Raw genomic sequence first — 23,909 nt, 5'->3', positions numbered from 1 at the left:
GGCATTCTTCAAAGTTTTTGCAAAGGCAGTTGGAGCCTGGACTGTCTGGCTTGATCAGAGCTCTGACATTTTAAATGAGATCAGTTTTGTTTGCTTGTGACCTACACTAAAAACCCTGCCACAATTTATCTCCTTTAAAAACGTATTTATATGCAATACAAAATATAACATAATCTGTTTCAGGAGGTAAATTGGGTGGCAAATTCATGGAGCAAATCACCTGTTACCATGTTTTATTTTTAAATTTATAAAGAAAATTTGCATCCTTGTTTTGAAAATTTCATTCTTATGATGTGTACTAGTGCAGCAGTAATTGTTGGTGAATTGCAATTCTGTACATGATTTACCAGAATTAAATTAGGCTGTAATTAAAACTGCCTCGGCTACTTGTCAGAATGATGTTGTAAACTTCTTAACTGTTGGTTCCCATGTGACTTGGAGCTTAAATGACAACTTTCAAACTTTCAGTTCAAACATTACCTGAATGGAATTTTAAAAATGAAGTTATATGAATATGGATGGAGGAAGAAAATATGAAGTGAACACTAGATACAAACATGTTTCGTTCTATAAACTTCATGAAGGTTATTAAAGGAACAAAGTGTTTTTACTAGCCATCATTTGAAAAATGAATTGAATTATGAACCAAGTTTATAACCAAGCCTCTAGTTTTTGAAATATATTCATTGAATTTATTGGAACTCTTAACATTTTAAGTACGAGAGAAGATAGCACAATGAACTTTTAATTAGATTTTTAAACTGACAATTTTAAACAAACTCAAACATATAAGGGAAACTAATGGGATAAATTAAGGAAATAACTTGATGGTGGAGAATGAGGGGCCGTGAACAGAGAACAAAATTGTGTTCACTTGGTTTGGTTCTCTTAAGCTAGTATTTTAGCAAACATAAAACAAAAATTTCAAATGTATAACTTGTTTCATAACATCTTGCAGGGGTTGAATGGGAAATTAATTTGGATTGTAGAAGGAGCACACTAGGCCCTAGGCTTGCATCATTAGAAACTTCAATTTGCAGATGAGATACCCTGCCGCATCAATTTGTTGTTGCTGTCAATATTGTCTTGTGGTTGCCTCCACACAGAATCTTTGTCTAAGTGACAATGGATTTCAATAACCTGAAATGAAATAATAGATCATTAATCCTGTGTGCAAATGTATGTGGAAATAGAATGTACAAGAGATCTGTGTCAGTTGAGGCAGAGGAAAGGTGGTATTCTGATTACATAGTGTATGATAGAATCTTGTATCTCATATAATCCACATAAAAAGATGTTGGGCAAGAAATACCAAACATTGCATTGCAATCTCTTGCCAACGTGAGATTTTTTTAAAACTAGCAGCCCCCAATTGCAGCTTCTACTACTAGGGCCACTTTGGATTTGTCTTTGAGGAACTAATTGATAACGGAAAAGTATCTCAAACCCCCAACATCTGATGAGACTCAGGAGGGCGATAATGTTGGAGGTCAGCGTTGGGAAAAGAAGGTGACAGAGGAGGAATAAGCAGCAATCAAATTAAAATCGCACTTTGCCAGCTATGGAATTTAAATTCCAGATTTTGTGGGAGGGACAAAAACAACGAAGATGTCAAAGAACTGAATTAGTAAACCCATATAATTTATTAATGTCCTTTGAAGAGGAAATCTGCCATCCTTGCTGACGTGGCCTATAAATCACATAACTGACTGAAATGGCCAGAAAATAATCTATTCACTTCTTAAATTATTAATATGCTATCCTACCCCACCTGAAGTTCATGAATATTGAGCAACCTTTCTCACCAAAGCTTTTGTGAAAGAACAAGTTTAACAAATATGCTTAACAAAAATTTAATGGATTAGATGAGAAAATACATTAGCTGCTTGTGCAATGGTAAGAACATTATTGCCTTCTTAAAATCTGCTGTAGTGAGACAGTAGCTAACTCCACAAGAATGTATCTTAAGTGAAGGACACTGATATTTCCCACGTCTCTAGACATCAGAGGGTAACATGTTATTGTAAATACAAAATTGCCAGGTGTGTATAACTCATGTAAAACTTGTAAGGTTCTCATGTGGATCCCTGCCCAAAATGAACACTCCATTGCTTTGAGATGGGGTTCAGTGTAGAGAATGTTATTAAACGCTTTCTCTTATCTCCTCCTTACTCCACTAGCGTTACCAAAGTGAAATAAACAGTTGTATGCTTAATTGGTTCTGCTGTTTGTTTTATTACAGCACAGGTTGACTTTAACATTGGTGTAGGATCTCGCTAGGACAGAAGTCACTTCAGACTGAACAAGAGGCTTTCAGCATTTGGGAAACTGAAGGGAGGATCAAGAGGCACCTTCAGATCCACTGTATCTGCTTCCCATTCTGGTTTCTGGGAAAACTGTGGTCCCTCATCTGAAGTTGATCTGGTTCCCTGCTGAGATCCAGATAAGAACCAGGATAGACAAGAAGACAAAACATACAGGTCTGTGGAACATATGGTACAAGTTTAAAGGTTAACCATGACTGCAGTGGTTATATGGTTATATGGATAAACAGATGCAGGATTGACTGAGGTTAAAGTTTAATTCGATCGGTTGGCCAAAGGGGCCTAGATAAAGGATTTTGGATATGACTGATTGGGGGGTGGGGAGGGGGGCACCCCAGAACAACAAATGTGTTATTTGTATCTGAAACATGGTAAAGAATTTCTACAGCTGTCGGCATCATTAAATCGACTGGGTAATGAGGTATGGTCAGTCAGGAGAAACATGATCTGTACGGGATCTTAAAAAAAAAAAGCAGAACTAGTATGGGGGGGGGACTTGGAAAAGAAATGGAGAAAGCATATACAAGAATGGAAGGAACAAGGAGAGAAGGTATGACAAAAAAATCTAGAGGGAAAATGCAAGTCGTAGAGGGTGCACCCAAAGACTGAGAGTGAGTGACGTGACATTCATGAGAAAATCAAAGAAAATATGAAAGCAGAGCTAGGTGCCAGATTGTTAACAAACAGAAGATGATAAAAGAAGACCCCAGGGACCCAATGTCAGGCATGGTGACCCTATTCTTGCAGAATGATGAGGAATCAGAAGATTCCTTATGGACAAGACCACCCCCATATGTACCCCGGCAACTACAGTCACAAGCCCCATCTCTCGCTAGTTATGATGATAAAGAAGGAGGAGTAGTTAAATGATGTATCAGACTCATTTTTGATGCTCATTTTGGAAAAAGAAACTTGAAGAAATTTTCCCCCCACCTTCCAGGCTCCTCAAGTACTTTTATTTGTGTAATTATGCTGTGAAGGGTGTTGGGAAGTAGCGTAATGGAATGAATCTCCTCTTTTACGAACATGCTACAATGTGTCTGAAATAAAGATGAGATTTGCTTCATTAGTGTTTTGTAGAATTAAATTGGCAGACACAGATGACAGGTCGACTATCAATTCAACGTAAAAGCCATTTCATGCAGTGGCTTCACAGCTATTGGGCGTTAAAGTGACAGTTAAGAAATAGTATTCCACTCTAGCGGCGTTTACAGTCCCAAAATGCAGTCTCAGTTACTAACTTGTACAGCAGAAGGAGTAAAAATGAGACACAGAAGCATTGAAGGTGCAGGGTGTCTCTCTTCCATTTTTGATTGCCACAGGAACAATTTACAAGAATTCTCACAAGGATCATTGATGTATTATTCAATGCCTCAAGAAGTCTATGGCACCTTGCAATGCCACTGGAAAAGTATCAGTTGAAGTATGGTCAGCATCGCCTGATGAGGTAGGATAAACCAACGCAACTACCTTCCATACCACCTTACATCAGTTAGTCCACATGACTTAAGCACGTTTGAGCCACTATGAACTCTCTTTTGGTGAACCCGTGGATGACCTTCCACAACTGCACATCTGTTAACCTGACAGTTTTTGTAACATTACCTCCAGATGAACTTGAATAACCAGATTATGATTCTTTGCAGCATAATCATCTTTGACTTTTGGCACAACAAGATTTAATACAGTCCCATTGGTTTGTTGATGGGTCAATCTTTGTTGATGATACAGGTCAATGTCATGCAGGTTATGTCATTGACCAAAATAGAGATGAAGTAATAAAGGTGGCTGCCTTCCGCCATCCATTCTATCTCAGCACTCTGAATTGTTTGCCTTTATTAGAGTCTGCGTAATAGGGAAGTGAATATCATTTAATATTTATGCCTATACCAGGACCCTGTATCCCTTGGGAAAACTGGTGCAAATGCCATTGCGAAAGATGCTGCTGTAAACTGTTCCTTCACTGTCAGGTGGAATCACTGTGTGAGTGCTAGTGCTACCTAATACGAATGTACTGTATGGGCTGGCCTGCCCCTGTACCTGTAACTCCTCCCCTCAGAATTCCCACAAAGGCAGTTATGCCCAAACCCCTCCCTCAGTGTCTGCCTTGGAACCAGGCCAGCAGCATGCGAGACATGTTGTTTATGGTGATTAAAGCCTATTAATCACAACTTCTAGTCTGATGTGAGTCATTGATAGCACATCAATTTAATCACCATATTTTCGTTTCATGGACAAGGCAATACAGGTGGATAAACTGGACAGTGACCCTAAAGCTCTGGAGGCCTCCATAAAATTTGACCAGTGGGTGCACTGCCTCAATACCTCATAAGACGAAATGATGTGCAGGGTGAAGAACATAAATGGGACCTGCTCTTCTCACAGGTTGGCCACCACATTTTTCAAATGATCAGCGATTGCAGTGCTTGTATAGCCACTATGGGGCTCCTGCAGGAACAGTAACATACCCCAATCACGCCATCTATGCTGGGTATCTTCTGGGCCATCGCAGACCAAGCACCCGATGAGTCAGTGGACAACTATATGAGGGAGTTGAGACAAGCATCTGGCTACAGAGAGGTTTTTGCTGCAGTCAACTTGGAGGAGCTGATCCAAGATGTGTATGTAGCCAGCTTCAGGTCAGATCACATTCGCCAGAGACCACTAGAAAAGGGCGATAGGAGTTTGCAAAAGGTTATGGAGCTGGCCAAATTGCTTGAAACAGCAAGCAAAATGTGGAGGCAATGGGCCCGCTGCGTGCGGATCACAGGCGCCACCATCTTGGGACACAGGATCCCAAGTTGCCACCGTCGAGCACCTGAAGTCCCACTTCTGCAGCCACACAAAGCATCCACATAGGAGTTGCCCAGCCAGAAACGCGACTTGCTTTGGCTGCAGGAAATGAGGGCACTACAAAAGGGCACGTAGGTCCAAACCCTCCTCTAGTAGCACCACATGCGGTCAGCAGCCTTCGGCATTTTGGACCATGTCACTTCTGTCGCCACTTCTGGTCAGGGAGGACGACTCGGCAGAACCATGGGGATGGCAAACCGGGACAGCAGCACTTCCAGTAGCAAGGAAAAGCACCAAGTGAGCGGCATGGGGGCTGCCATCTTGGAGGGCACCATTGAGCCAGTAGAGTAGCAGCAAATTAGAGGGCAGCCAGACATTGGCTTCGGTCATCCTGGACCAGAACGGTCCACATCAGCAAGCCAGGTCTATGTTGGACATTGAAGTAAACAGTTGTGTAACAAGCTGCCTGTTTGATGCCAGGAGCATGGAGAGCTTCATACACTCAGTCACAGTATGGTGCTACTCCCTCGTGGTGACCCCAGCTAAATGCAAAGTCTCTTTGGCCTCCAGATCCCACTCAACTGAGATCCATGGCAGCTGCACCATGACATTGACCGTACGAGTCACTAAATGCAAAAACTTTAAACTCCTGGTATGCACAAATAGACCATTTCCTAGCCCTCCACAACAACTTCTGCCACCTGGGGTCACCAGGCTCTACCACTTCATTAGAGCTCGCAGCCTCCTTACTCAGTCAAGGACATCAGGGAATTGACCCCGAACTGCCCGGTTTGCACAGAGTACAACCCATAGTTCTACCAGTTGGAGGAAGCTCACCTAATTAAGGCCACCGCCCCTTTGAATGTCTGAGTATGGACTTCAAGGGCCCCCTCTGCTCCACCAACCAGAATGTGTAGTTTCTCAATGTCGTCAACAAGTACTCACTTTTCCAGTTCGCCATCCCACGCCTAGACATAACCACAGCTATGATCAGCAAGGCACTGCACAACCTGTTCACTCAGTTCAGTTGCTTTATTCATAGCGACTGGGGGTCCTCCTCTAAGTGTGATGAGTTGCACCAGTAGGACAAGCAGGACCACCAGCTACAATCCCTGAGGGAATGGCCAGGTGGAAAGGAAAAATGCCACCATTTAGAGGGCAGTCCTCATAGCCCTCAGGTCAAAAGGCCTGCCCATTTCCCAGTGGCAAGAGGTCCTCCATACTACCAGGTCCATCCTTTGTACCACTCCAAACACTATCCTGCATGAAAGGCTATTTTCCTTCCCCAGGAAGTCAGTGCCGGGAACCATGCTGCCATTCTAGATGACTGCTCTGGAGACACACCAGGAGCCATGACCGATCCCCTGGTCAAGAAAGTCCACCTCCTCCACACGAATCCCCAGTCCACATATGTGGAGTACCAGGATGGGCGGAAAGACAGTGTTTCCATCCGGAACCTGGCACATGCAGGAATTTCCAAGATCAACCAACCAGTAACCCCCCACCACCACGACTACCAATGACACAATCGGGTTCCTGGTCCCACCTGGGGCCCCACCCCAACCACAGACTGACCAACCAACACACCGACCCTGACCCAATTAACTATTTTCAGCCATCAGATGCCCAACCTGTCACGTTTTCAGTTTATGGTGGTTAAAGCCTATTAATTATGACTTCTAGTCTAATGCGAGTCATTAATAGCATATTGCAGCATTTATTCAGAAAGTGATAAACTGCGTGTAAATAGAATGGTCTTGCCTGATATAAGGGATGTAGTATTACTTCAGGGGATGCCCCTGCTAATTTGATTAAGCTCTGGAAATAGCAAGGGTATGCCAGAGACCCAGAAACTGAATTATGAACCACCCTGCTGGACAATTTATGTACCTATGTGGCAATTGCAGGAGCTGAAGGAAATCACTGCTACCCCACACTGATGGTCGTTAACGACTGTTTTTATTCAAATTCAGCACGCCCCTTTAAGGGCAGCATGAGCTCAGTCACCTGGTGCATTGTGACGTCATAATCGCTGCCCAGGGTGGGCGCTGGAAGGGATGCTGGAGTCAGAGAGAAACCTCTGATTATGCCAATTCTCCATGGGTGCCCTGTCACGTGGTGATACAAGCGGGGCCAGTTCACCGGCCAAACACCGGTTTGTGCCGCCTCACAAACCCCCCCCCCCCCACCAGAACCGGCTATGTGTCCTGTAGCTTTGGCAGCCAGCCCCAACGCTTGGGCGTGGCCGTCTGCATCGGCTGTGATAAGTTTAAATGAGCAGCTTCTAAGCGGTCTACAGTAAACAGTTCTTCCCTGCCCCCCACATCTAAAGTAAAAGTCCCACTCAACCGTTAGAGAACCTTGTACGGCCCTTCGTATGGGTGCTGCAGCGGGTCCCTTTGTGGTCCTCTCCAGATGAACACAAATAGCGCCACATCCAGATCTTTCAGTCGATGGGATCGTCATGGTTAGGTTGCCCAGTCATTTACGGAGGTCCACGAGCTGCTCATCTTCGTTGTGTGTCATCTCGGTCTCCAGGCTGAAGAATTCGCCTGGCAGGGAGAGTGGCACACCATAAACCATTTCTGCTGATGAGGCTTGCATGTCCTCCTTGGGCACCATCCTAATCCCAAGGAGAACCCAGGGCAATTTGTCCACCCAGTTGGGGCCAGAAAGTCTTGCCATCAATGCGGACTTTAGGTGTCGGTCGAACCTCTCTACCAACTCGTTAGACTGTGGGTGGTAGACCGTGGTGTGGTGCAGTGTTACCCCTAAAAGCCTTGCCAGCTGTGACCATAGTGCGAATGTAAATTGGGCGCCTCTGTTGCTCGTGATGTGTGCCAACTTGCCGAAATGAGCGATCCACTGGCTGTCCAGGGCTCTAGCACAGGTCTCCGCTGATGCCTCATGGACTGGGATGGCTTCCGGCCACCTGATCACTCTGTCCATTATGGTAAACAGGTACTGCAACTCCCTGGACACCGGCAAGGGACCCAAGACATCCACGTGGATATGCTGGAACTTCCGCGTTGCCGAATCAAAATGTTGAAAAGGGGCCTGTATGTGCCTGTGGACTTTAGACCTCTGCCACCTGATGCAGTTGCGGGTTAGTGCTGCCACCTCCTTCTTGAGGCCATGCCAAACAAATCACTGTGCCACCATAGGCACGGTAGTCTTTACTGAGGGGTGGGCGAGATCGTGGATAGAGCTGACGACCCTAGCCCTCCATTCCTGTGGGACTACTGGGCACAGTGAGCGGTGGAGGTGTCGCAGAGCAGCGGCTGAGCAGAGTCAGGAAGCTGGATATCCTCGAGCTGGAGATCTGAGATAGCAGTCCGGAGAGCTTGAGTTTTGGCGTCATGCTGTTGGGCCTGCACTAGTTGCACGTAGTCGAGGCCGGGAGCTAGCATGCTGATGGCCAGGCAGGAGAGCGTATCCGTGACTACCCAGTGCCAGATGTCTGAAGTGAATTCGGGCACGTAGGACAGGTGGTACTGTGGCCTGGCTGACCACGGGTCCTTGGCCATAGTCAGTGCTTAAGTGAGAGGCTTGTGATTGGTAAAAACGGTGAAAGTTCTGCCCTCCAAGAAATAACTGAAGTGGTGGATGGCCAGGTACGGTGCCAGGAGCTCCCGGTTGAACGCACTGTATTTAAGCTCCGGCAGCCACAACTGCTTACTGAAAAAGTCCAGCGGGCGCCACTGCCCATCCAGCCACTGTTCCGGTACTTCCCCAACCGCTGTGGCGGAAGCGTCAACCGAGAGTGCCGTGTGTACTTCCACGCGCGGGTGCACCAATAAGGTTGCCTCTGCGGGGTCTGTTTTGTTGCAGCGAAGGCCTCATCTGCCTCCTCTGAACAGCCCAGGGTCTTCTCTTTCGTCATGATCAGTGCGTAAAGAGAGCGCATGATGCGGGCGGCATTGGGGATGAATCTATGGTAAAAATTTACCATTCCCACAAATTCCTGCAGGCCCTTGAGGGAGGAGGATTTTGGAAAACGCTGGACGGCTGCCACTTTCTCCAGTGCCGGAGCTGCCCCAGACACTGAGATGGTGTGCCCCAGGAACTGTTTCCCAAACTGGCATTTGGCCTTGTTGTCCGTGAGGCTGAATTCTGCCAGCCGGGTAAACTGGGTTCGGAGATGGGCCTTGTGCTCTTCGCAGCTGCGGCTGGCTAACAGGATGTCATCTAGGTAGATAAAGACAAAGTCCAAATCCCTACCCACTGTGTTAGAGACGCTGGAGTGTCTAGGCCACATTTTTCAACCCAAACAGCATCCAGAGGAATTCAAACTAGCTGAAAGGGGTGATAATGGCAGTCTTTCCAACGTCATTGGTATCCACGCACCAGATCGACTTTTGAAAAGAACTGCATGCCGTGGAAGTTGGCCGCAAAGTCCTGGATATAGGGGACCAGGTACGTGTCTGGAGTCATGGCGTAATTTAGCCATCTGTAGTCTCCGCAGGGCCTCCAAACCCCTGATAACTTCAGGACCATGTGCAGTGGCGCCGCCAAAGTGCTGTCCTACCGCCGAATGATGCCCAACTCCTGGAGCTTGGAGAATTCCTCCTTTGCTAGTTTAAGCTTCTCCGGTGGCAGCCGTCTAGCTCTGGCGTGCAGCGGGGGGCGTTTTGTGGAGATGTGATGGAAAACTCCATGGCGGGGGGAGGCGATGTTGAAACATGGATGGCATTGAACTCACTGAGGATCTCGGCAAATTTATCTGTGGCGGTGGCTACCGTGGCAATTTTGGGTCTATCGTCGTCCGCCATGCCCAGGCGCACTGAGGGAAAGGTGTGGGTGTTGAGCAGCCTCCCGCCCCTCATGTCCACTAGCAGACCGTGAGCCCTTAGGAAGTCAGCCCCTAATAGCACGGTGCCCAACGAGTCCAGGAAGAACCTCCAAGTGAACTTTTCACACCCTATCTGTATCTGTGCCCTATGGGTGCCATAAGTCTTGATTGTGGAACCATTGGCAGTCTGGTTCGCCATGAGGATGTGCGCCGCCACACCTAATGAATTTTTAATCTGTGCTACTTAATTATATACTGTGGCAGCTCACCCACTCAACAGGCAAACTGGCTCACGGAGTTGCTGACAAGACTGCAGTAGATCTGACTCTGAGAGCTCTGGGTACAGGGCAAGCCCTGGTGGCTGATGTCATAAAGGACCCAGGAGTCGCAAACATAATCAGGTTCCGAGGGATTTAAACTCATGCAGGAGTTCTATTAAAGTCAGTTGGTTCAACTCACTTTCGACTCTGTGTGGTTCTTTTGCACATTGCATGCCTAGTGCAACTACTTTGGTGACCCCAATGGTCCAAACGGCATTTGGACCCAACGATGACTGACCCAAGCACACAGAATGCAGTTTCACTGAATCTACTGACTTTCTGGACCTTGTATCCGCATGCCTGGTTTGAGTCAGGCAAATCGCTGACTGCATGCCTAGGGCGACTACAATACATGCAATAATGCATTTGGGTTAGGGAACGATAGGAGTGGCACACTAATTTGAGAAAAGGGGCACAAAGAAAGGCACAGGAATGTATTATCTGTCAGCAAAATAATCCTGGTAAAGCAATTAAGTGCCATCCATTTGCCTTCCATTTGCCTACCATTTGAATTGCTTAGAATACATAGCTGTAATATTGCCTTGTTATTATTTATCTACCTCAAATATTGATCCACCTCATGTCTTGAAAAATACTGAGGCAAATTTATATTCTTATTTATATCCACTTTATAAATGTACAAACTTGGATAAAGGTATAGAGTTCTCCATGAATGAAGAAGGCAACCAGTGATACAAGACAAATTTAAAATTGTTGTGCTGTTGTAATTAGCTATTAATAGGTTAGCTGGTCAATGTCTTTGTTTTTACACCAGTGGTGTTCTTGCAGAAAAACTTTAAAAATAATTCAATTTAGAACATGTTATCCTCAGAACAATTTTAGTGAATATAGCAGATGTTTTGGCAATGAAGAATATGCATACTATTCCTAAATCCAAAACTATCTCCAACATGAAAATTAATATTAACTTAAATCATTTATAAAGGAGTCAAGAGTTCACTGTCCAGCAAACAGGCTTTGAATTCACATGGTTGCAGCTCTTAGGTTACATTGAGAGCCTAAATACGACAATTACATTTCCAATCATTTACTTCCTCTGTGCTTAAATATTATAATTTTTTAATGAATTTAGCATCTGCTAATTATTTTAATAACAGCTTAATAAGATAGCCATCTTATCGGCAGTGATCCCCTGTTGGTGCTGATACAGCCTCGGCATTACATGACCTGTAATTACACACTAGCACAGGTCTAATCTTGGTAGAAAAATTGTTTTGTTTTTCACTTTCAAGTTTGGAAGTCCACATCGAAACTTCATTTTTTTTTAATGGCATTATACTGCAAAGCTGTTTGACTTGGAATATCTTCATTGAATTTTAAATTAATTTTTGCATTTTCCAGCGTTTTTTTTAAAGTCTCATCCTGCACCAGATAGATTTTGAGCTCCATACAAAAGGACAAGTAATAATATCGATTAAATTCTTGAGACTTTACATTCACAGGCACGTAATGCACAGAGGAAAGAGGAGGACAATCCAGAGAGACCCAGTCACAGAATTCGGATGGAGGTAAAGGTTAAGGAGCAATCACACTGGCTATAAAAAGAATGGCCCTGGAAAAAGACAGTATGATGTATCAGAAAACAAACCAGAGCCCTGATCAGGCTCCTGAGTGGCGAAAATTGGCAATGGTTATAGTACTTTGGGCTTTGTTTTGGGCACCCTTACAATGACTAACGATGAAAAAGAATTCAAATCAGATAGCTAAAAGGGCATGTCCCTAATGTATGTTGAAACTATGAATCTATCCTGCTGTTGGACCTATAACCCGTATACCAACCCATACTAGTCAACGTGTTCCTATGGTAGTGATTCTCTTTAAAGATACAGAATATTTAACATGGAAATGCCACTCCAACTGGACACTGAGGGTTTAAACTAGGACAGCTGATATGAAGTTTGTATGGAAGAACAGGCAGACAGGGCAAAGTTGCAGCCATGGGGGTGCATTTGCAATGTAACTGGGACATAGTCAAATATAACAAATAAAGGGCTAAAGGTTTTGTCATAAAATGGACACAGCACAAGGTTATAAAGTGGATGACCATGAAGTACAACTACAGATTGGCAGGTACTATGTTGTAGCCATCACAGTGTAGTGGCTAAAGGATGGATGTCATTGGAGCTAAATGTTCAATGATACACAGTGTATCAAAAAGATAGGCAGAAAAAAGAGGAGGCAGTGTGGCTGTTGGTAAGGAACAACATGAAATCATTGGAAAGAGGTGACAGGATCAGAAGATCTAGATCATTGTGAATTAAGTTAAGAAATGTCAAGGGAAAAAAAACTTGACTGTGATATACAGATCTTCATGCGGTAGCTGGGGTGTGGACAGCAAACTGCAACAACAGATAGAAAAGGCATCAGAATTGTAACGTTGTGGTCGTCATGGGGGATTTTAACATGCAAGTAGACTGAGAAAACCAGGTTGGGACTGGATCTCAAGAAAGCCTACAAGATGGCTTTTTAGAGCAGCTTGATGATGAACCCACGAGGGGATCGGCTGAACTGGATTGGTGATTACAGGTGATTAGAGAGCTTAAAGTAAAGAAACCATTAGGACGCAGCGATCACAATACAATTTCAATTTGGGATTTAACAAGGAGAAACTAAAGTCAGAAGTGTTGGTATTTCAATAAAGGAAATTACAGTGGCATGAGAAAACTGGCCAGAGCAGATTCGAAGGAAGCAAAAGTTAATGGGAAGATAGAAAATTAGGAAGTTTTTAAAAACTTACAGAAGATCACCAAAAAGATGAAGTATGACAGTAGGCTAGCCAATAATATCAGAGGAAATAAAACATTTCAAGTATATGAAGCATAAAAGGTGAGAGTAGATAGAGGGCCAGGAGAAAACAATGCTGAAGAAATAACAATGGGGAGATAATTCCACAATTATAACATTCCCCCCCCCCCCCCACCCCACCCCCCAGGACCATCTTGGTGGCCATTTAAGGGATGTGGACTACATTTATCCAGAGATTGGGTCCTATCATTCTACTGGTAATGTTGCTTCTGTGATCCTTTTGTTTGATTCATTCATGTCTTAAAGCTAACTTGTTATAAGTGACTATCATGACAGATCATAATATAGTTTCATTTTGTTGTATTTGCTTTTTTCTTTAATAGTAGGGGAAAAAAGGGGAAAATAAACCATACTCTAACACTTATATTAGTTATCATGAAATGATAAAAGGAGGAAATATGAAAGAATAAGTTTAATGAATATGCTTAACAAAAGGTTAATAGATTAGATGAGAAAATACAGTAGCTGTGCAATGGTAGGAACATAATTGCCTTCTTAACATCTGTGCCATAGTGAAAGAGTAGCTAACACCACAAGAATGTTAATATATCTTAAGTGAAGGACACTCTGCTATTTCCCAGACGTTTCTAGATATCACAGAGTAACACATTACTGCACACAAAATTGCCAAGTGTGTGTGTAACTCGTGTGATTGCATTGATATTGCATCGACCAAGACTGTTGATTCTATCGAATAGAGATAATAAATTTTATTAGGGTTAGGGTTAAGTGTCTCACTGTGACTCTCACTGGTACACATATAAAATGTGTATAAAAGTACAATGAACACTCTGATGCTTTGAATTGGGGTTCATTGTAGAGTGAGTTACTAAACTCTTTCTTTTATCTCCCCCCCCCCCCCCCCCACCGCCACACTCCTGTTGGCGTAACCAAGGTAAAATAAAGAAACTGTTGTATGCTTAATTGGTTCTGTTGTTTGTTTTATTACAGTGTGGGCTGATTAACACTTTGACTCCACCTTTCATGAATAGGTCTCTGTTCCAAAAACCTACACTGCCATGCTCCAGATCCTCAACATTCATTATTTTCCTTTACAAGCTCTGCAATAGTACTTCAAGTAATTGATGGGTCTTGCCTGTGCTTAAGCAGTTCAGTGTAGTCTTGGGTACTGTTGTGCTGTACTGCAGGGGCCAATTCATTTCAAGGCCATCAATTATCTTTTTTTTCTTTGGCATAACATGATTCCTATTGCTTCCGTGCTTTCTGAATACTGCTCTAATTTTTTTAGAGATTCAAAAGTGGTGTTTCATTCATTCAGAAGGAAATTAATAAGTAATCAGGGGACTGTAATAGTGGGTTTGCTTTTATTCTTGGAATGTGGATGTCTACAGCAAAATTAACATCTATTACTTTTAAGCCTAGCTGGCCAAAGATGGTGAAAGGACATGGAACTAAATGTCTTTATACAATAATCTAGCAGTTTGATAATCAGAATTACTGACACCAGTTTTAAATGATTTTATTGTTTAATTGTTTGTTCTTACAAGTAGACAGAATAAAATACTTTGAGTTATTTATAAATTACTATCTCCCCCCTCTCTTTTTGTAAAAGACAAAATATTGTGGAAATGATTCTCAGAGCCTGTCCAAGGAAAGTAAGTGCTGAATCGTTGCTGCCACAGATTGAGATTTGTGATCTGTTTAAGAACAGAATTTTGTTAGCTTTCCTGTTATGGGAATGTAAACTGCTTTGTTACGATGTGCTTTGTTGTTTTAATCTGATTATGATAAAACAAGGAATGGGTCTTTTAGGAAAATTGTGAGACTCTTGTGACTAATGAAATAAAGCAGGCAGATTTGCAAACTGAAAGCAGCTTTTGTTTTTTTTTAAATTCCGTGATTGGCCAAATTATTTGTCTAAATCTCTTAAGTCTGCAGTTTGATTGAGCATTGTTCTATATAATTCTTGTACCATTCAAAGAAGCACACTTGGTATGCTGAAAGTGGAGTTGCCTTGAACTGAATCACTTCAATGGCAAATCAGTAAGTAAATATTTCTTAGTTTATTAATTCCATCTTACAAAAGGAAAATTTAATGTTTAAGGCTTCAAAGTATGAATTAACTGTAGTTTGATAAATAAATTAACTAAAGATTTAAATATGTGTACTAAAATTTCAGAATTGAACATCCAAGTGCTGGGTATAGGAAGCTTTTTGAAACAGTGGAAGAAACAGCTCAGCCATTGCCAACTTGCATAAGAGGTTTGTTATTTACAATTTAATGTTGATTTTAGCAAAGTGGTGCTTCTGGTACATTATTTGTGCTTTAACAGTTGCTCTCAGTTTAATTTGTGTATTCTTGGTCAGTCTTAATAGCATTCATTTGCCTCCCACAGTAATCATGTACATTAATTTTCTAAGTGGTTTTTCCAATATTTCTAAAATGGTAAGACTAGTAAACTCACCAAAAATCTGATGGCAATGAAGGGAAAACTTGGAAGTCATAACCTCCCACCAAATAAGTGTTTTGGAAAATGTAGATGTATAAATAACACCATGTATTTTTTACTAACTTTAATAAAGTAAAGAGAAAGGTTGATGAGAAAAATGGCATGGTATATTTACTTTTAAATGCCACAATAAAAAAACACATTTGCTAGCAAGACAATTAAGTCCATTATATTGGCACAGCAATAGATCTATTCGACCACACAAAAAGCAAAGTGCTGGAGAACAATTGTTTTCCAAAATGGATGCAAATAAAGTGCTCACTTTTAACATTTTTAATATAACGCGGACAATTTTAAAGTTTCCAAATGACTTAAAATTCAGAAATGAAGTAAAGGATAAGGAGGATTCTTTTTATGGTACAGACCACTCAGGAGGATTGACAGAATTCTGAATTGGATACAAAGCCAATTAAATTTATTGCAGGAGGCCAGTAATTTATTTTAGAAGAAAGAATATTTTTAAATTTAAATTTGGGCATTCAGCACGGTAACAGGCCTTTCTGGCCCACAAGCATGTGGTGCCCAAATACCCTAATTAACCTACAACCCCCACACATTTTGAAAGGTGGAAGGAAAGTGCGGAAACCCACACAGACACAGGGAGTACCTACAAACTGCTTACAAACAATGCCAGATTCGAACCAGGGTCGCTTGCACTGTGATAGCATTATGCTAGCTGTACCACCCAGAATAAGGATATATAATGAGGTATTGAAGATGTTTAACGTGAACAAAATAACTCAAAATTTTAATGTATCTGCGCCTTTGAGTTGTTACAAGAGGAAATGGGATCCTTGCTTCTGTAAATATAAGAAGTCATACAACATTTGGACAAATTAAATGATCTGTCAGTCAAATGTATATGCGAATAGAGTTGGAAAAGAACCTGATGCACAGTAGCTATTGTTCTTCAGATTCACCAGCAGGTTTTGGCTTGGGCTCTCTGGTGACTGTATGTGTGTTATGTCTGGTTATGTGTCTGCATGTTTTGCACTAAGGACCGGAGAACGCTGTATCGTTGGTTGAACTTGTACAATCAGATGACAATAAACTTGACTTAACTGCACTGTTCTTTACCCAGATTCTCTAGACTGAATGGTTGTGTCTTGGGTTTCCCCAGTTACTGGGGGAATAATGAATTTCTCGAGATCTTGTTTGAAGCTATTATTTTTGATCGCAGTCAGTTTCTGAATGAGATGTAGAGTACAAACCTTCCCAAGCAGACTTGAGGCATTTGTTGTGGTCATCCCAATCAGCAAAGACTAAATGCCCAGTTTATTCTATATTCTATTTGCATTGTAAGAAGGATGCCATTGTTTGTGATCTGTGGCCCCCTCCCAAAGAAAAGATGGTGCCTTACAGTGGCAACTCTTTGCGTGCAGCTCCGATGAGAATTATCAGATATTCCCCTCTAGAATTACTGCAGCTTGAAGCGACAGAAACCAACATATCTTATCCATAAGTAACAATGTATTAAGTACATTGGAAGACTTCGTGATTGTTGAGAATGGCAAACTCCAGTGGACCATTGGCAATTCAAACAGACAACTCACAGACCATTTAAAGAAGACCTGACCACTGGGACAGGGCAGGGGGGGGTTGGCTACAGGTTAAACTACGATGCCAACCCTGAGGCTTCAGCTCCCTACCATCTTCCAGGCCAATGTACAATCTTTAGAAAATAAACTGGATGCTGAGCCAGATTAGAGAGGTAGAAGGACATCAGGGATTGCTATGTGATGTGCTTCAGTGAGACATGGCTGAATGAGAACATTCCAGACACAATGCTATAGCCTGGGGGATTCACTCTCCACCATGAGGACCAGACAAAGGCTGAGGTGGCAGGTCATCATGGTGCACAAATGTGATGGTTATGTCCCAATCTTGCTCCCCCAATTTGGGGCATCTGGCGATCAAGCATCGACCATTCTATCTGCTGACAGTTTTCCACAATCATCCTGGTTGCTGTGCATATTCTGCCCCAGGCTAGCATCAGGCTGGCACGAGAGTAGCTGAGCACTGTAATCAGTAGGCCTGAGACAACACACCCTGATTCCTTCTCGATCATTGTAGGGGACTTCAACCTGAAGAAATCTCTGCCAAACTATCACCAATATGTTACCTGCTCAGCAAAAGGAGCCAATGCACTGGAGTACTGCAACACCTCCATCTTGAATGCCTACAAAGGCATCCACTCCCATACTTCAAAAAGTCTGCTCACCTGGCTGTACTTCTACTTCTGGCATACAAGCAGAGACTGAGGACTATAACACCAGTGGTAAAGACAGTGAAAGTATGGTTGAGGGAGGCAGAAAATAGCTTGCAAGATTGCTTTGAATTGGTTCATCTTCAAATGAATGAATATGCCAATACCGTTACCGACTTTATCGGGACCTGTGTGGATAAGTGCATGATCATGTGCACATATCATGAGTACCCCAACCAGAAGCTGTGGATGAATCAAAGGATTTGCAACCTGCTGAGGGTGAGGTCAATGGTGTTTAAGATAAGACTAGTGATCCAGATCTCTACAGGAAGTCCAGGTATGACCTACAGAAGGCCATCTTAGCAGCAAAGAGGTAATTCAGGTGGAAGCTAGAAACAGAGCCAGATACTTGCACCACCCCCCCCCCCCCCCATCTTTCACTAACTGTACCACCCAATAGTTAGCATAGGGGGAGGCATGATTTGCGTTAGGGGCGGCATGGTCAATGTAGCGGTTAATGCAACACTATTACAATGACCCAGATTTGAATCCAGCACTGTCCATAAAGAGTTTGTGCATTATCCCCATGTCTGCATGGATTTCCTCTGAATGCTCTGGTTTCCTCCCACAGTTCAAAACATAGAAGGGTTGTAGGTCAATTGGGTGGCTCTGGCCTGTGGGCCAGAAGGGCCTGTTACTATACTGTATGTCAAAATTTAATATTTTGAATTTACTCACCCGCTGTGGCAGGGATTGCAGGCCATTGCATATAAATCTAAATAGCTGTGATGCTTCACTACCTGATGCATTAAGTACCTTTTATGCTCAGTTTGAAAAAGGGAATTCATCAGCACCATTAAGAATCCATGAAGAAGCTGGTGACCTTGTGATATGTCTCTGAGGCCAACGTCAGAATATCCTTCAAGAGGGTGAATCCTCACAAGGAATGAGGCCCTGATGGCGTACTTGCCAGTGTATTGAAAATCTGTGCCAACCAACCAGCTGGAGTGTTTACGGACACCTTCAATCTCTCTTTGCTGCAATTGGAGGTTCTCACCTGCTTCAAAACAGCACCAATCATCCCAGTGCCCAAGAAGAGCAGGGTCAGCTGCCTCAATGACCATCATCCAGTAGCCGTCACATCTCCTGTGATGAAGTGCTTTGAGAGGATTATTGTGGCCAGAACTTGTACCTAAATAAACACCTGGACCCACTGCAATTCACCAACTGCCACAATCACTCCACAGCAGATGCAACCTCCACTCAGCCCTGGATCACCTGCATAACAGCAACACATACATGAGGCAGCTTTCATTGATTACAGCTCAACTTTCAAAACCATCATCTCCTCATTTCTAGTCAACAAGCTCCAAAACCAGGGCCTCTGTTCCTCCCTCATCGGAAAACCAGTCCGTACGAATCGGTAACATCTCCTCCCTGACAATCGACACGTGCACCTCAAGGATGTGTACTTAGCCCAATGTTCCACTCTCTCTACACTCCTGGCTGCGTGCCTAAGAGCAATTCAAATGCCATCTACAAATTGGCCAATGAGACCACAGTTGTCAGCAGAATCACAGACAGCAATAAGGAAGCGTTCAGGAATGAGAAAGATCAGCTGGCTGAGCGGTGTCACAACAGCAATGTTGCACACATCCTTAGCAAAACTAAGGAACTGATTGTGGACCTCAGGAAGGGGAAATTAGGTGAACACAAACCAGTCCTCATCGAGGGGGTCAGCAGTGGAAAGGGTTAAGAACTTCAAATTCCTGGGTGTCAACATCTCTGAAGATCTCTCCTGAGGCCTTCACGTCGATGCAGTCATGAAGAAGGCTCGCCGGTGACAATACTTCGTTAGGGGTTTGAGAAGATTTGATATGTCACCAAAGACTTAAAAATTTCTACAGATGTATCATGGAGAGCTGTCTGGTATAGTGGTACGAATGCACAGGATAGGAAGAGGCTACAGAATCCAGCCAGCGACATCATAGTCATTAATTTTAATTCTATTAAGGACATCGACAAGAGACAGTGTCTCAAGAAAGAATCCTCTACCATCAAGGATCCTCGTCACCCTGGCCATGCCCTCTGCACACTACTAGCATCAGGAAGGAGATACAGGAGCCTGAAGACAAACACTGAACAGTACAAAAATAGCTTCTTTTCCTTGGCCATCAGATTTCTGAATTCAAGATTCAATTTATTGTCATGTAATAAAAAAAGTGTCATAATACACGAAATTGCTTTTCTCTGCTGTAAGGCAAACAGATTCACCATTGGCAGAAATTGCCTTACAGTCAGAAAAAGAGAACCACATAAGCGAACAATGATCCACAGACATTACCTCACTTTTCCTCCTCTTTGCACTCATTTATTTATTTTTTAAAAATGTAATTTATAGCAACTCTTGTTCCTGCAATGTTACTGTAAAAATAAAATTAATTTTATGACAATAAATTCTGATTCATATGACTCCAAGGAGTTAATAAATCAGTGATGAAGAAGGATGTTCAACATTCATTGATGGTTGGAATACATTACCTTGTTTTAGAACTGTGAAGAAGGGTACTGAAGCCACAAAATGCCCTTGTATTCAGTGTTAGTGACTTGTTATTTTTCAAGCACATAAAGCAGGCCCTTCTAAAATGAGAGACTTAGCTTTGATTGGCAAAGTGAATCAGTGAGATTTGAGCCAAAATAGAAGAAGTGATCCCTCTTGCCTCGAGTTTCCTTATCAAGATGGATTTTGAATAGGATGTTATTTCCTTGTTACATGACCATTGTTTTCTTGATATTAATTTCCACATGGAACATTTTCAATATGATCTGCAATTCATCAACTGATTTGGATATAAATGTAGCATCATTTGCCAAGAGCAGATTACAATCGTGAATGAATGTGTCTTCTGAAGACATATGCTGTCAAGCATCCTTGATTTCATTAGTTCTTCAGAATGATTTGTCCCAAAAGCATACTTGGAATAGAAAAGATTAAAGCTTATCAGTCACCTATCTTCACCTAAATGTCAATACTTTTCCTGGAGGCCGGATATCTCTCATGATGAATGATTGCACTTATTAATTTATGGAACTCCATGAATTAGGGGTCTTTTGTGTGAACAACAATCTCCAGGATAATTTTGCAGATGTCATCCTTGCAAACCATTTTGTAGGAAAGTCACTGCTTCATAGTCCACAGCAGTTTAATTGCAGTAGCGTGAAGCATTCCATTCATTTCAAACATTTCTCAGCAGAATTCTTGCTAACAACACTGAACATATTTTTCTCAGTGCCGTTTACAGTTTGTTCTGCCCTTTGTTTGAATTTATTTTCAAATACCATATCCTTCTTCCCAGGTTGCATAAAAAGGTGCATGAATATCACTCAAACGTTCAGCCTTGTCCATGAGTAAAAATTTCAGGAAATTTTGTTAAATCAAGAATTTGGTGAGGGCACTAAAATGCTGAAGAAGCTTCAAAAGGGATTTACTGCATTGATACATGAGATGAAAGACAGCTCTGAGGAGAGATTATAAGAATTCAGAATTAGTCGTATTTAAGCAGACTTAAGAAGATTAAACTATTTCATTCAAAATAATGAAGGCTTTTGATAAAGTAAAGAAGGAATTTCTTAAAGTGCATGGAGATCAGTGACTAGAGGACTATTTGTTTATTATAAAAGACTGTAAAACAGTCAACCCAACTTAGACTGTTGGTTAGATGCATGCCTGCATGCCCATGGGAAAGAAGTCAGATATGCTTAGTAGGTAGGTTATGGTTCAATTACACAAGATATTAAAATTCAAAGGTTCCTTTTATTGTCACGTAATAATGCATTAAAAATTTTATATACATGATGTATTTCAACTTCTGTCTGCCCTAAGAAAAACAAAGAGTCACCTCGAGCATTGCCTGCCATCCCAACAATAAGATAAAGAGAAGCAAAAGAGAATCCCTACAGCAACAATGAGTGTCCATGGATTCTCTTCCATCATTTCTGCAGCTGCACAGACTCCAGTTCAAACTAATCGGCAACCTGAGCTCCTGATCCAAACCTCTGATACAATCAGGAAGCTTTCAGCTCCCGAGGCCCCTTTAGGAGCCTTCCTTTCCCTCAGCATCCTCTTGATTCTAGTTCCCATGAGCCAGCCTTCAGCAGCTCACAGCCTGAGTGAGTCCTTCGACTGCATTGCCAACTGCCCACAGCCTGTATGGGTCCTTCAGCTGCTGAGCCCCTCGCTGGTCCACTGCCGTGGTCATCGTCATGTAGGGTCGTCTCCAATGCTTATCCATATTAATAAATCTATATCTACAGTATGATGTACAGTATTGATCTCATTCAATTTTGGATGTTTATGCACAAAGTTCACAGAAGGGTTACAAGGCTAATCCTTAGAATAGGTGGTTTGACATGTGAGGAAATCCTTGGAGGTATATTTTGTAGATTAAGGAGATGAGAAAAGCGAGAGGGGGTTTGATTGAAACATACATGATCATGAGAGGGTCTCAACAGAATGGAGGTGGAGAGGATGTTTCCTTTTGTAGAATATTCTCAAACTAGGGATCACTTTAAAAATAAGGAATTGTCCATTTAAGATGGGTGAAGTGAAATTTTCTCTGAGTCTTTGCATTTTTTTTTCATCAAAAGACCATGAAAGCAGAGCAGTTGAACATTTTTAAGGCAGGATATTTGAATAATTTTAATCCTTTAGACGCCAGCTATTTGTAGCCTTTCAGACTTTGGACTGGGACTGCATAAACTACAGTATGAAAGGATAATAAGCAATATAAAATCAAGTTGAGTATAAAACCAGTCCCAGAAAACAGAGACGCAGAGTATATGCGCTTGTTGGTAGTCCCTGAAAACAAGGGCATGGAATCGAAAGGTTTAAGATACAATCTTGATAAGTGGAGCAATGCAAAAGGTTATCGACAATAGGTGGGAGCTTACTGTTACGGGCCCAGGGGACCCCAAAACCCAGCAGCAATAGAAATTCGCCAAGACAAATGGCTACTTAAACAAAAGTAGGTTTTAATTTTCTTTAAACATTAAAAAAAATCAAACTTTAACTTTATACTATTTCCCTTAACTTAATCCCCTTCTAATTCTGAGTGCATGTGTATGTAATGTGTACAAATTCAGAAAAATTATTTGATTCACAGTCCAATCTCACTTCTCCCTCCTCCAAGTTCACTGGTAGCAGGCAATTCTTATACTGTGCACAGAATTTAACATATATGAATTTTCACCAAGCTCTAATGGTTAAAAGTAATTAGCTACTGCTCAGGAAGGTTCTTGCTGGTTTCAGAGAGAGATTTGTTGCTCATTGGACACACGCAAACTGATTCCCTCTGATCAGCCACTTCAGTGTCTTGCCAAAGAAACTTGCCGCCATCAGGGTTTTCCAAATGATAACCTCTTTTTGTGCAGGTCACCACAAAGCTCCTTTTTGTTTCTCTTATTTCAGGTGAATTACGCTAGCCAGCCATTTTCTCTTGTATGGATCACAGGGGTTTTCAACAGGCTGAACTCAGAACTCACAACCCATCTTTAAAAATAGGGTTTTAAACAAGCTGCCAGTTTACCATGCTGCAGAAACCAGTTCTCTCTCCCCCTCTCTCCCCCTCTCTCCCCCTCTCTCCCCCTCTCTCCCCCCTCTCTGACACCCCTCTCCGACCACCCTCCGACCCCCCCCCACTCCGACCCCCCCCCACTCCGACCCCCCCCACTCCGACCCCCCCCCACTCCGACCCCCCCCCACTCCGACCCCCCCCCACTCCGACCCCCCCCACTCTGACCCCCCCCACTCCGACCCCCCCCACTCCGACCCCCCCCCACTCCGACCCCCCCACTCCGACCCCCCAACTCCGACCCCCCCCACTCCGACCCCCCCCACTCCGACCCCCCCCACTCCGACCCCCCCCACTCCGACCCCCCCCACTCCGACCCCCCCACTCCGACCCCCCCCACTCCGACCCCCCCCCACTCCGACCCCCCCCACTCCGACCCCCCCCACTCCGACCCCCCCCACTCCGACCCCCCCCACTCCGACCCCCCCCACTCCGACCCCCCCCACTCCGACCCCCCCCACTCCGACCCCCCCCACTCCGACCCCCCCCACTCCGACCCCCCCCACTCCGACCCCCCCCCACTCCGACCCCCCCCACTCCGACCCCC

General features: G+C 43.2%; 1 protein-coding gene across 7 annotated transcripts in view; it reads left to right on the top strand.

Moving 5' to 3' along the window:
- The first annotated feature begins 7,166 nt into the window (after positions 1-7,166).
- Positions 7,167-23,909, top strand: part of LOC138763740 (retinoid isomerohydrolase-like) — a 49,114-nt gene continuing 32,371 nt past the window's right edge. For 2 of the 7 annotated variants that reach the window (XM_069938429.1, XM_069938430.1), the window contains exons 1-3: positions 7,167-7,272; positions 11,693-11,758; positions 15,196-15,278. In XM_069938429.1, the coding sequence (XP_069794530.1) occupies positions 7,217-7,272; positions 11,693-11,758; positions 15,196-15,278 (205 nt within the window). In that variant the 5' untranslated portion in view covers positions 7,167-7,216. The other 5 variants (XM_069938424.1, XM_069938425.1, XM_069938428.1 and 2 more) reach the window with 5 other exon arrangements.

The sequence above is a fragment of the Narcine bancroftii genome, chromosome 5 (genome assembly GCF_036971445.1).
Source record: "Narcine bancroftii isolate sNarBan1 chromosome 5, sNarBan1.hap1, whole genome shotgun sequence".
NCBI lineage: Eukaryota > Metazoa > Chordata > Chondrichthyes > Torpediniformes > Narcinidae > Narcine > Narcine bancroftii.
This window is presented reverse-complemented; position numbering and strand designations above follow the sequence as displayed.